This window comes from Tachysurus fulvidraco, chromosome 4 (assembly GCF_022655615.1).
Source record: "Tachysurus fulvidraco isolate hzauxx_2018 chromosome 4, HZAU_PFXX_2.0, whole genome shotgun sequence".
Classification (NCBI taxonomy): Eukaryota; Metazoa; Chordata; class Actinopteri; order Siluriformes; family Bagridae; genus Tachysurus; species Tachysurus fulvidraco.
Genome location: NC_062521.1, coordinates 28315387 through 28330386, shown reverse-complemented (window position 1 = coordinate 28330386; position 15000 = coordinate 28315387). Strand labels below are relative to the sequence as shown.

Genomic DNA, 15000 nt, shown 5'->3' with positions numbered 1-15000 from the left:
ACATCGTATTTCTCACGCAGAAAAACCTTTTGACTATTAATCATATATTTAATAAGCCGCAGCGCCCAAAACGTATCAGTCCGCACTGCTGTCTCTATGGAACCGGGCAGGAATCAAGCGCGTCTCAGTTCTTAGTCGAGCCTGACACTTATCAGCCAATCAAAAAAAGGGGGGCTACACAATAGCCAATCAGAAAATAACACTATTGTATCTGAGTAAGATTTTAACGCAACAACCAATGGGGGGGAAAACATACATTAGAGAGGGTATTTTCGATGGTGTGTTTGAACAAAACCTCAACATGAAACAGTTTGTCTCTGGACGGGACGTTGTCCTCAATCATGACCCTAAAAATGTCTGGGCTTGAGCTGAACTCTTTTAAATGGGAGCAACATTACACATGATAAAGGGGTCCAAAAAGGCAACAAACACTTACAATACACACACATACATACACACACAAATTAATAAATTAAACAAACACTTCAGTTCCTTACCAAACAATTAATCTCCGATTATATATTTTTATTATTTATATATTTATTAATTTGTGTGTGTGTGTGTGTGTGTGTGTGTGTGTGTGTGTGTGTGTGTGTGTGTGTGTGTGTGTGTGAGAGAGAGAGAGAGAGAGAGAGAGAGAGAGAGAGAGAGAGAGAGAGAGAGAGATATTATTACTGGTGTTTATTGTAAGTGTTTGTTGCCTTTTTGGACCCCTTTATCATGTGTAATGTTGCTCCCATATAAAACAGTTCGGCTCAAGCCCAGACATTTTTAGGGTCATGATTGAGGACAACGTCCCATCCAGAGACAAACTGTTTCGTGTTGAGGTTTTGTTCAAACCGACCATCGAAAATACCCTCTCTAATGAATATGTTTTTTTAACTGGTTGTTGAGTTAAATCTTACCCAGATACATTAGTGCTATTTTCTGATTGGCTATTGTGTAGCCTTTTTTTTGATTGGCTGATAAGTGTCAGGCTCGACTAAGAGCTCCAGGTAGAGGTTTTCTCGGGTCTAAAGAATTGTAATCGACCCGAAGTGACCCGAATAACTTTTTACCCGAACCCGACATGCATATATATATATATATATATATATATATATATATATATATATATATATATATATATATATATATATATATTTTAAGAAAGACCCAACCCGAAAAAATTAGACCCGAGTCCGACCCAACGCGTTGACAATTTTTTTTTAACCCGACTGGACCCGAATGTTGCATAACTCTACACTAAAGTAATCGCTACAAGGTGGATTCAAAATTGATTGACAGGTCTGTTTTAAGAAAAATTAGCTTACCACCAGCCACACGTCACCAGCCGCATGTCTCAAGCGGTCTTGGCAAACATAGGAGAGGCTGGAAAAGGACTCGGTAAAAACACATTCATTTTAAATTACCCGAGACCCGATGCCGCTATTATTATTTCCGACCCGTGTCCGAGGCACTCGTGAACCTTTTAGACCCGAACCCGTTCGGGTCTCGGGTCTGACCTTGGGTTATCGGATCTAAGTGGATCCGTAAAGACCTCTACTCCAGGGTAGACGTGCTTGATTCCTGCCCGGTTAGATAGAGACAGCGGTGTAGACAGATACATTTTGGGCGCTGCGGATTATTAAATATATGATAAATAGTCAAAAAAAATTTCTGTGTGAGAAATACGATGTGTGGCGGGAGAATGTGACAAAAGACCCAAATGAGGGACTGTCACTCTCAATGCGTGACACTTGACAGCCCTGCATTAATACACATTAACATTAACATTAACATTAACATCAACACATTCGATAAAATGCATCCAATGTTAGAATAGCAAAAAGCTATCTATCTATCTATCTATCTATCTATCTATCTATCTATCTATCTATCTATCTGTCTATCTGTCTGTCTGTCTGTCTGTCTGTCTGTCTGTCTGTCTGTCTTTTTGCTCTTTTAGGTTTACAGTATAGGTATTTAGTTTTATTTTAACTTTATTTAAACCATTTGCTTGTTTGCTTTCATATCCTCCATAATGTGTAACTTCACACTTCTATTCCAGTTTTACACTTTTAACATATTTGAACAATACAGCAACATGTCGTTTATGTTCAACATGTAAATATTGTTTATATTCAACATATAAATATTGTTTATGTTGTTCAAAATGTAAATAATGTTTATGTTCAACATGTAAATATTGTTTATGTTCACCATTGTTTATGTTCAACATATAAATATGATCGGTTACACAAAGAAAAGAAGAATACTGAGAAGAGAAGAAATCAACAATAAGTTCCTTAATTCACTCATAATTTAGATGTTTTACGATATTTTTATTTATTGTTTATGTTCAACATGTAAATATTGTTTATGTTCAACGTGTAAATAATGTTTATGTTCAACATGTAAATATTGTTTATGTTCAACATATAAATAATGTTTATGTTCAACATGTAAATATTGCTTATGTTCAACATGTAAATATTGTTTATGTTCAACATATAAATATTGTTTATGTTCAACATATAAATATCGTTTATGTTCAACATGTAAATATTGCTTATGTTCAACATGTAAATATTGTTTATGTTCAACATATAAATATTGTTTATGTTCAACATATAAATATTGTTTATGTTGTTCAAAATGTACATAATGTTTATGTTCAACATGTAAATATTGTTTATGTTCAACATATAAATAATGTTTATGTTCAACGTGTAAATACTGTTTATGTTCAACATATAAATATTGTTTATGTTCAACGTGTAAATAATGTTTATGTTCAACATGTAAATATTGTTTATGTTCAACATATAAATATCGTTTATGTTCAACATGTAAATATTGCTTATGTTCAACATGTAAATATTGTTTATGTTCAACATATAAATATTGTTTATGTTCAACATATAAATATCGTTTATGTTCAACATGTAAATATTGCTTATGTTCAACATGTAAATATTGTTTATGTTCAACATATAAATATTGTTTATGTTCAACATATAAATATTGTTTATGTTGTTCAAAATGTACATAATGTTTATGTTCAACATGTAAATATTGTTTATGTTCAACATATAAATAATGTTTATGTTCAACGTGTAAATACTGTTTATGTTCAACATATAAATATTGTTTATGTTCAACATATAAATATTGTTTATGTTGTTCAAAATGTACATAATGTTTATGTTCAACATGTAAATATTGTTTATGTTGTTCAAAATGTACATAATGTTTATGTTCAACATATAAATATTGTTTATGTTGTTCAAAATGTACATAATGTTTTTGTTCAACATGTAAATATTGTTTATGTTGTTCAAAATGTACATAATGTTTATGTTCAACATTGTTTATGTTCAACATATAAATATGATCGGTTACACAAAGAAAAGAAGAATACTGAGAAGAGAAGAAATCAACAATAAGTTCCTTAATTCACTCATAATTTAGATGTTTTACGATATTTTTATTTATTGTTTATGTTCAACATGTAAATATTGTTTATGTTCAACGTGTAAATAATGTTTATGTTCAACATGTAAATATTGTTTATGTTCAACATATAAATAATGTTTATGTTCAACATGTAAATATTGCTTATGTTCAACATGTAAATATTGTTTATGTTCAACATATAAATATCGTTTATGTTCAACATGTAAATATTGCTTATGTTCAACATGTAAATATTGTTTATGTTCAACATATAAATATTGTTTATGTTCAACATATAAATATTGTTTATGTTGTTCAAAATGTACATAATGTTTATGTTCAACATGTAAATATTGTTTATGTTCAACATATAAATAATGTTTATGTTCAACGTGTAAATACTGTTTATGTTCAACATATAAATATTGTTTATGTTCAACGTGTAAATAATGTTTATGTTCAACATGTAAATATTGTTTATGTTCAACATATAAATATCGTTTATGTTCAACATGTAAATATTGCTTATGTTCAACATGTAAATATTGTTTATGTTCAACATATAAATATTGTTTATGTTCAACATATAAATATCGTTTATGTTCAACATGTAAATATTGCTTATGTTCAACATGTAAATATTGTTTATGTTCAACATATAAATATTGTTTATGTTCAACATATAAATATTGTTTATGTTGTTCAAAATGTACATAATGTTTATGTTCAACATGTAAATATTGTTTATGTTCAACATATAAATAATGTTTATGTTCAACGTGTAAATACTGTTTATGTTCAACATATAAATATTGTTTATGTTCAACATATAAATATTGTTTATGTTGTTCAAAATGTACATAATGTTTATGTTCAACATGTAAATATTGTTTATGTTGTTCAAAATGTACATAATGTTTATGTTCAACATATAAATATTGTTTATGTTGTTCAAAATGTACATAATGTTTATGTTCAACATGTAAATATTGTTTATGTTGTTCAAAATGTACATAATGTTTATGTTCAACATATAAATATTGTTTATGTTCAACATATAAATATCGTTTATGTTCAACATGTAAATATTGCTTATGTTCAACATGTAAATATTGTTTATGTTCAACATATAAATATTGTTTATGTTCAACATATAAATATTGTTTATGTTGTTCAAAATGTACATAATGTTTATGTTCAACATGTAAATATTGTTTATGTTCAACATATAAATAATGTTTATGTTCAACGTGTAAATACTGTTTATGTTCAACATATAAATATTGTTTATGTTCAACGTGTAAATAATGTTTATGTTCAACATGTAAATATTGTTTATGTTCAACATATAAATATCGTTTATGTTCAACATGTAAATATTGCTTATGTTCAACATGTAAATATTGTTTATGTTCAACATATAAATATTGTTTATGTTCAACATATAAATATCGTTTATGTTCAACATGTAAATATTGCTTATGTTCAACATGTAAATATTGTTTATGTTCAACATATAAATATTGTTTATGTTCAACATATAAATATTGTTTATGTTGTTCAAAATGTACATAATGTTTATGTTCAACATGTAAATATTGTTTATGTTCAACATATAAATAATGTTTATGTTCAACGTGTAAATACTGTTTATGTTCAACATATAAATATTGTTCATGTTCAACATATAAATATTGTTTATGTTGTTCAAAATGTACATAATGTTTATGTTCAACATGTAAATATTGTTTATGTTGTTCAAAATGTACATAATGTTTATGTTCAACATATAAATATTGTTTATGTTGTTCAAAATGTACATAATGTTTATGTTCAACATGTAAATATTGTTTATGTTGTTCAAAATGTACATAATGTTTATGTTCAACATATAAATATTGTTTATGTTCAACATATAAATATCGTTTATGTTCAACATGTAAATATTGCTTATGTTCAACATGTAAATATTGTTTATGTTCAACATATAAATATTGTTTATGTTCAACATATAAATATTGTTTATGTTGTTCAAAATGTACATAATGTTTATGTTCAACATGTAAATATTGTTTATGTTCAACATATAAATAATGTTTATGTTCAACGTGTAAATACTGTTTATGTTCAACATATAAATATTGTTTATGTTCAACGTGTAAATAATGTTTATGTTCAACATGTAAATATTGTTTATGTTCAACATATAAATATCGTTTATGTTCAACATGTAAATATTGCTTATGTTCAACATGTAAATATTGTTTATGTTCAACATATAAATATTGTTTATGTTCAACATATAAATATCGTTTATGTTCAACATGTAAATATTGCTTATGTTCAACATGTAAATATTGTTTATGTTCAACATATAAATATTGTTTATGTTCAACATATAAATATTGTTTATGTTGTTCAAAATGTACATAATGTTTATGTTCAACATGTAAATATTGTTTATGTTCAACATATAAATAATGTTTATGTTCAACGTGTAAATACTGTTTATGTTCAACATATAAATATTGTTTATGTTCAACATATAAATATTGTTTATGTTGTTCAAAATGTACATAATGTTTATGTTCAACATGTAAATATTGTTTATGTTGTTCAAAATGTACATAATGTTTATGTTCAACATATAAATATTGTTTATGTTGTTCAAAATGTACATAATGTTTATGTTCAACATGTAAATATTGTTTATGTTGTTCAAAATGTACATAATGTTTATGTTCAACATATAAATATTGTTTATGTTGTTCAAAATGTACATAATGTTTATGTTCAACATATAAATATTGTTTATGTTCAACATGTAAATATTGTTTATGTTCAACATATAAATATTGTTTATGTTCAATATATAAATATTGTTTATGTTGTTCAAAATGTAAATAATGTTTATGTTCAACATGTAAATATTGTTTATGTTCAGCATTGTTTATGTTCAACATATAAATATGATCGGTTACACAAAGAAAAGAAGAATACTGAGAAGAGAAGAAATCAACAATAAGTTCCTTAATTCACTCATAATTTAGATGTTTTACTATATTTTTATTACTAGTAGCTTTTGATGTCTTTAATTAAACGTAATAATGCATTAAAATGTAAATGTTATTATACAGAACTCTTTACTATTTAATTCATTGGTTTTTTTCTGGTTAGATATAAGAACAGTAATAATAATAAAATTAATCATAGGACTGATTTTTGTCCTTTAACTTAAATAAACATGCAACATTTCTCGCTCGTATTTAAAAAAAAAAAAAAAGACCGAAAGTGCTTGTTCGACTCTTCTGTTAAATCTACTGAGGTTCGTTACGTCACTTCCGTTCAAAACAGGAAACGTCAAACATGACAACAGAGCGCGTGCCAAGTTGAGGCGGAGCTCTATGCATTTTTTAATGCGTATTGTTTTATAATAAATATGTGGTTATTTGGACCCTTATTTAAGTTGAACAACCGTACTATTATGAAAGAGCTGTCTTATATTACATTGTTTTTTTTTTGTACGCTTGCTAAACGGTTTTAAAACAGAAAGGGGCGTGGTTATACAGGCGATGGGCGTGGTTAGATTTACATTAATGCTGATCTCAGTGTCACAGTACAGAGCGTCTCAAACTACACTGGAGTTTGTGGCGCTTAAACAGCGGCGTTTCTGCTGGAAATGCGTCGTACATTCGGCTTCAGAGTGTGAAGGACATTTTCGCTCCATAACGGACCAGACAGCGCTGTTGTTTCGTCGCGGCGGCGGTAGAATTAATCCATAACAACACACAGGTGGGTTGTGCTGCTATGAGTTGACAACAATACGAGCTTTGATGGGCAGTTGGATCAGCCAATCAGAATGCGCATGAGCTTGACGGATTCGCGTTCCAACCAATAACCTACTAGAAAGGCGGGGCTTGAGGCTGTACGTCAATCTAACTTAACATGGAACGTCGACTTTCTCGGTGCTGTTTAGGACTAAAATCAAAGCAAAACAGTGATGAATGTGTTTGGATTTAAACTCCGTCTGATTAGCTTTCTTCATCATGACTTTTATTAATTTGATGTTGTAGTGTGACTTTACACAGGACTTGTGCTTTGTTTGAAGCCAGCAGTCATGCAAATGTAGACAAATGATCTGCAGTAGCAGGTGTACTGTGTGTGTGTGTGTGTGTGTGTGTGTGTGTGTGTGTGTGTGTGTGTGCGCGCGTGTGTGTGTGCGTGCGCGCCTGAATTTACCAGAATGGTCGTGTGGATACATGATGCTGAGTCAGTATTGACTCTAAACTCAACATGGTGTTTACTGAAAATACCAGAAATGTCAGAACAAGAGGACTGTCCTGTGTGTATGTGTGTGTGTGTGTGTGTGTGTGTGTGTGTGTGTGTGTGTGTGTGAGGGTGACCGAGAGAGAGAGAGAGTGAGTGTGTGTGAGGGTGACCGAGAGAGAGAGTGAGTGTGTGTGAGGGTGACCGAGAGAGAGAGTGAGTGTGTGTGAGGGTGACCGAGAGAGAGAGTGAGTGTGTGTGAGGGTGACCGAGAGAGAGAGTGTGTGTGTGTGAGGGTGACCGAGAGAGTGAGTGAGTGTGTGTGTGTGTGTGTGTGTGTGTGTGTGAGGGTGACCGAGAGAGTGAGTGTGTGTGTGTGTGTGTGTGTGTGTGTGTGTGTGTGTGTGTGTGTGTGTGTGTGTGTGTGAGGGTGACCGAGAGAGTGAGTGAGTGTGTGTGTGTGAGGGGTGAGGGTGACCGAGAGAGTGAGTGAGTGTGTGTGTGTGTGTGTGTGAGGGTGACCGAGAGAGTGAGTGAGTGTGTGTGTGTGTGTGTGTGTGTGAGGGTGACCGAGAGAGTGAGTGTGTGTGTGTGTGTGTGTGTGTGTGTGTGTGTGTGGTGTGTGTGTGAGAGAGTGAGTGAGTGTGTGTGTGTGAGGGGTGAGGGTGACCGAGAGAGTGAGTGAGTGTGTGTGTGTGTGTGTGAGGGTGACCGAGAGAGTGAGTGTGTGTGTGTGTGTGTGTGTGAGGGTGACCGAGAGAGTGAGTGTGTGTGTGTGTGTGTGTGTGTGTGTGTGAGGGTGACCGAGAGAGTGAGTGAGTGTGTGTGTGTGAGGGGTGAGGGTGACCGAGAGAGTGAGTGTGTGTGTGTGTGAGGGGTGAGGGTGACCGAGAGAGTGAGTGTGTGTGTGTGAGGGGTGAGGGTGACTGAGAGAGTGAGTGTGTGTGTGTGTGTGAGGGTGACCGAGAGAGTGAGTGAAAGAGCGAGTGTGCGTGTGTGAGTGTGTGCGAGAGAGCGAGAGTGTGTGAGTGCGTGAGTGAGTGAGTGTGAGAACCCTGTCAGAACATGATTTCTGTTCTCTCATGGCTGGGGTACAGAACATTCACCTCTCAATGCTGGAGCTTTCATAATGGTCCACGATTTAAATACTGAGCCTATTTTTTATTTTATGTTGTTTGTATTAAAGCTGTAAATGTCTGTCTGTCTGTTTACTTACCTGTAATCATAAGTGTATGTATAATAAATATTCCATCATCATAATATGTCTATAGTTATAATTCTGTGATCTAAGCGAACATACTTGTGAGATGAATTATAACAGAAGAAAAAGTTAATGAAAGTGACATACGGCTAAGTTCGGTGACCCATACTCAGAATTTATTCTCTGCATTTAACCCATCCAAAGTGAACACACCAGTGGGCAGCCATTTATGCTGCGGCGCCCGGGGAGCAGTTGGGGGGTTCGGTGCCTTGCTCAAGGGCACCTCAGTCGTGGCCGGCCTGAGACTCGAACCCTTAGGATTACGAGTCAGACTCTCTAACCATTAGGCCACAACTTGCCCCAGCAAATTGCTTATCGAAACCCAAGTTTAATATTTCTCTGCATACATCAAAGAGAAAGTGGAGTGAAGTGTCGAGCGTTGTGTAACGTGTAGTGTTGTGTATGGAGGCCGTTGTTCTGCTGTATACTGACTTTAATGGAACTCGAGCGCAGTGTGAATAAAGATGGTTGTAATTGTTGGAATGTTACTGAGCAGGTTTCATAGCTTTCCACTGAGTCATGGTTCCTGTACTGCGCTTTATCACAGCTGATTCAGTGTCACTGCAGTTGTCCACAATTACCTGTACGTTCTCACATCGACACGCCACACCAGTGTGGACTCTGATCTCTACGACAGCATGCGTGCTGATTGGTCAGAAGGTGGTGATTCACTTCCATGTAGCAACGACTCCGACAGTAGAGCAGCTCCACCTTCTGACCAATCAGAACGCACGTTATCGTAAGGCTCAGAGTCCATTTTTTTATAATATATAATATTGAATTTTTTTTTTCTTCTCCAAACATCCGAATCAATCCCACACGTTACACACCTCCGGTGCGTCCTGATTACAGGAAGTGGAGTAATGCATGAAAGCTTTTGACAGATGCGACGTCCGTGCTCCTTCACACACTCCACTTAATAATTCTTTTCCCCATTTTTACGCTTCATTTCCTCTGGAGTGTCGATTCTTCACTTTGATTCATGCTGAGGAAAGGTGAGAGCTCCAGAGAATGCATTTGTGTGAAGGTATGAAGGATGGTTAGTTCTAGACTAAATGTTCCCACAAGGATAGAAATATCGGACTGGTTGTCATAAGGAAAATAATTTTAAACTGTGTGTGTGTGTGTGTGTGCAGATGGGTCAGGGCCTGTGGAGGGTGGCGAGGAACCAGCAGCTGCAGCAGGAGTACAGTGAGCAGTGTTACCTCCAGCGCAGTGAGCGTCGTCGCAGGATGGAGCCGCTGCTGAGCGAGACACCGCTGCAGACGCGCCGCGCACTGCAGTGTCACGCCGACCTCGGACACCTGCTGCGCGCACGCAAGGGCAAAGAGGAGCAGGGCTTCATCGACCTGGAAATGCTGCCCCCAGAGCTCAGCATCACCATCCTGTCCTACCTGAACGCCACCGACCTGTGCCTGGCCTCCTGTGTGTGGCAAGAGCTGGGCAATGACGAGTACCTGTGGCAGGGGTGAGGGGTCTCACACACACTCTTCTTATTATCCATCCCTTAATCTATCCACGTATATCCATCCATTCAACCACATGCCCACTCTTCTGTCTATCATTCTGTCCATCCATCTCTCATCCGTCTATCCTTTCATCCATTCATCCGTCTATCCATTCATCCGTCTATCCAGATGTCCTTCCCTTAATCCGCACATCCATTTACCCGTCCGTACCTCCGTACACATACCCGTTCCACTGTCCATCCATCAATTCACCAGCCCGTCAGTTTTCTTCTAACTATCCGTCCTTCCGTGCATCATAATTTATCTTTAGATTTTATTCTTCCACTCGGTTGTCTGCCCACACATCAACTTCTTCCACCCATTTATCTGTCTCTCCACCCATCCTAATCGACCCTCTTATCCCAATCTTCATTCCATACATCAATAATATAACATTTTAATCCATCCATCCATCCATCCATCCATCCATCCATCCATCCATCCCTGATGACTTCATTCAGATGAGTAAAGTAACATCTTCAGTCTCCTCTGGTCTCTGACACTCTGCTCTTCACCCAACACCACCTTGACCTTCCTAAAAGCTTTCTCACTTCACCTGAATCGTTCCGATTAAAAAAGCACATTGTTGCTAAAGAACCGATGAAGAAACTAGTGCATGCTCAAGTCTTCTCAGTAACATCGAGTTTAACTTTATTATATTAAAACAAAATTCTATTTAAAGTTTCTGAACAAAAATGTCAGAGTAACAGTTCTCCTGCTCATTCCTCCTCTCTCTCTCTCTCTCTCTCTCTCTCTCTCTCTCTCTCTCTCTCTCTCTCTCTATTCTTCCAGTCTGTGCAAGTCCACTTGGGGTCACTGTTCCATCTACAACCGTCTCCTTCCCCCCGGTTTCTCCTACAGAAAACTCTACATGCAGCTCGATGAAGGAAGTCTGACGTTCAACGCTAACCCCGAGGAGGTGAGGAGGACCGGCACGCCACATTCTCACGCTAGCACGCCTGCTTCTTTTCACCGCCTGGATCAGAGGCCGGTGTTTAGGTGCTCCGGTGTTCTGGTTAACGATGACAGAGCGGTGGAAGCCGAGCGTGTTTTATAGCTCCGTGCATGGCTTTAGCTACATTCGCACGGCTTCAGGGTCCGACTTAAAGATGACGTGTGAATCTGACTCTCTCACTCTCTCTGTGTGTGTGTGTGTGTGTGTGTGTGTGTGTGTAGGGTATCACTTACCTCATGTCCAAAAGTATTCTCCTGGATCACCCGAAGGAAATCGCCAAGTTCATATTCTACACCAGAACACTGAACTGGAAGATGCTGCGTGTTTATCTTGATGAACGGTTTGTTACTCTTTATTTATTTATTTTTTTACTTACTTACTTAAAGGAAAGTGAGGAAAAAAACTAAATCATAGAAATAAACATTCCACTAATCTGTTTGACAGACTGCTCACTTACACTTCCCAAAAGTAATAGCCCCACCCCCATCACATACACACACACACACACACACACACACACACACACACACTCGACTCCACCTAAAGTAAATCCACCGATTATTAATATATTTACTTCTTGTCATCTTTACTAAGTATCTGATCTGATTTTACATATAACATGCAGCTGAGGGGAAAATAAAGTATATAGTGGTGTTAACTCTAGAAAAACTCTCTATATTTATCCCTTATAACTGCCTGACCAATCAGATCGCTAAATGAAAATAAACAAACGTTAATGACGGAGTACTGGTGCCTGTTACTAAGCAACGATGATGACGAATCTGGACTTGAGTCGGTTAGTTATTTAGTCATCTCCCGATGACGGTACTCTCGGTGTTTTATCTCCGAATGTGTTTATTTCGATTTGTCCGTGTAGCCGCGACGTGCTGGACGAGCTGGTCACACTACACAACTTCAGTAACCAGTTCCTCCCCAACGCACTGAGGGATTTCTTCAGACACATTCACGCCCCCGAGGAGCGCGGCGAGTACCTGGAGACGCTAATCACTAAGTTCTCACACCGTTTCTGTGCCTGTAACCCCACGCTGGTGAGGGACGTCGGCCTCACGCCCGGTGAGTGCACGTGACCTTCAACACACAGTGGAGCCTCATCACATTACATCATATACAACAAACATTATGAAGTGGATCACAATGAGCAATAGGGTCACTTTAAAAAAAAAAAAAATTCAATAAATAAATAAATGATGGAAAGCTCTGTTAAATATAACTCTGGGAGCATTTAATTTATTGTTGATATTAAATAAAAAATAAAAAAAGAGAAGGGGGGGGGGATTGGGTCATGAGCACTAATAAAGTCTTGTTTCTTCTCACAGTGCAGCCTGAATGAAATATCACCATACATGAATCCATACAGTGCTTTAGGGCTCAATGTCACATCAGTGCTGTGAAGAATGATGTCATTATTAGCTTATTAAATTCTTTACATGAAATATTAAATTCAAAACACATTTCTTATTAACTTGTCAGTCTGTCAGTGGTATTGTACACTGTGTGTGTGAGAGCGAGGTGTGTAAGACTGTGTGTGTGTGTGACTGTGCAACCTGGTGCAAACAGTGCAAGACAAGACAGTGCAGGACAAAAGACAGTGTAAACAAAAAATTACAAGACAATACACACACACCGAGAAAAAAAAACCCTACACAAAAGACAACAAGCAGAAACAGCGGCGGTGTAAATGCTGTATGTTCAGACAATATGACCAGTGTTCTAGCAGCAGGTCCTTGAGATATTGTAAATCAGTGGTCCCCAACCTTTTTTTGCCGCGGACCGGTCAATGTTTGATCATTTTACCTCGGCCCGCTGGGGGTGGGGGGTGGCGGCTATACAATTAAATTAAAATAAATAATTTTACTTTAATTGTATTTAAACATGCCTTTTTAACTCACTACAACGCTAAAGCGATGAGAACCCTGAGCTTGTTTCTTTACAACGAGACGGTTCCATCTGGGGTAACAGGAGACAATGACACCCGAAGTGTGTCGCTTATGTCCAGTTTATAACGTTGTTTTGTTTCGGTTGCCGTCGCTGCAGAAATCCCCGCTTCACACAGATAGCATGTCGGCTTTAGGTGACGTCTCTCAGCTCCCGGTTAACCTCTCGTCCATGGAAAGTCGCACAAACCCGAGAGAAATGCACCACAGTAAATAAAATGGAAATAATTTAATGTTCCTTGGGCGGCCCGGTACCATTTGGTCCACGGACCGGTACCGGTCCGCGGCCTGGGGGTTGGGGACCACTGTTATAAAGGACTGAAATGTGAGACCGCATGTGCATAGAGCAAAATAAAGGGTGCAAAAACAGCATGTAAACAGTTTGATGGATGAGTAATGGAAGAGTGTGTAATTGGTGTAGGTCTGTGCAGTCCATACAGATGGTGTGTGTGTGTGTGTGTGTGTGTGTGTGTGTGTGTGTGTGTGTGTGTGTGTGTGTGTGTGTGTGTGTGTTGTGCTCAGTACAGTTCAGTTATTAAGGAGTCTGATGGCTTGTGGAAAGAAACTGTTCCACAGTCTGGTCGTGAGGACCGAATGCTCCAGATGGCAGGAGGGTGAAGAGTGTGTGTGAGGGGTGTGTGGGGTCATCCACAATGCTGTTGGCTTTGCGGATGCAGTGTGTGGTGTAAATGTCCATGATAGAGGGAAGAGAGACTCGGATGACTTTCTCAGCGGTCCTCACTATCCGCTGCAGGGTCTTGTGATCCGAGATGGTGCAGTTCCCAAACCACACAGTGATGCCGCTGCTCAGGAGGCTCTCAATGGTCCCTCTGTAAACAGTAGTCAGGATGGGGGGAGGGAGATGTGCCTTTCTCCGCCTTTGTAAGAAGTAGAGACGCTGCTGGGTTTTCTTGGTGATGGAGCTGGTGTTGAGTGACCAGGTGAAGTTCTCCTCTACATGAACACCAAGAGATTTGGTGCTCCTGACCATCTCTACAGATGATGTGTCTCGGGACAGTTTGGCCCTTGCTGTTCTTAGGGCTGCCCTGTCCCCTGTTGTGACTGTGTGTGTGACTGTGTGTGTGACTGTGTGTGTGACTGTGTGTGTGACTGTGTGTGTGACTGTGTGTGTGACTGTGTGTGTGACTGTGTGTGTGACTGTGACTGTGTGTGTGAGACACTGTGTGTGTGTGTGTGTGTGTGTGTGTGTGTGTGTGTGTGTGTGTGAGAGAGAGAGAGATACTGTGTGTGTGTGAGTGCGAGAGAGACTGTGTGTGTATTTGTGTGACTGTGTGTGTGTGTGAGCGCGAGAGAGAGACTGTGTGTGTGTGTGTGTGTGTGTGTGTGAGCGCGTGAGAGAGACTGTGTGTGTGTTTGTGTGTGTGAGCGCGCGAGAGAGACTGTGTGTGTGTTTGTGTGTGTGAGCGCGAGAGAGAGAATGTGTGTGTATTTGTGTGTGTGAGCGCGAGAGAGAATGTGTGTGTATTTGTGTGTGTGAGCGCGAGAGAGAGACTGTGTGTGAGTGTGTGTGTGAGCGCGCGAGAGAGACTGTGTGTGTGTGTGTGTGTGTGTGTGTGTGAGCGCGAGAGAGAGACTGTGTGTGTGTGTGTGTGTGAG

General features: G+C 37.6%; 1 protein-coding gene across 2 annotated transcripts in view; it reads left to right on the top strand.

Annotated features, from left to right (window-relative positions):
* The first annotated feature begins 6816 nt into the window (after positions 1–6816).
* Positions 6817–15000, top strand: part of fbxo8 (F-box protein 8) — a 12691-nt gene continuing 4507 nt past the window's right edge. Inside the window, exons 1-5 of one of the 2 annotated variants that reach the window (XM_027146110.2) lie at positions 6817–7230; positions 10102–10433; positions 11266–11392; positions 11650–11768; positions 12306–12502. In XM_027146110.2, the coding sequence (XP_027001911.1) occupies positions 10102–10433; positions 11266–11392; positions 11650–11768; positions 12306–12502 (775 nt within the window). In that variant the 5' untranslated portion in view covers positions 6817–7230. Of the gene's footprint in view, positions 7231–9199; positions 9993–10101; positions 10434–11265; positions 11393–11649; positions 11769–12305; positions 12503–15000 lie in introns of those variants that run through there. The other variant, XM_027146109.2, reaches the window with a different exon arrangement.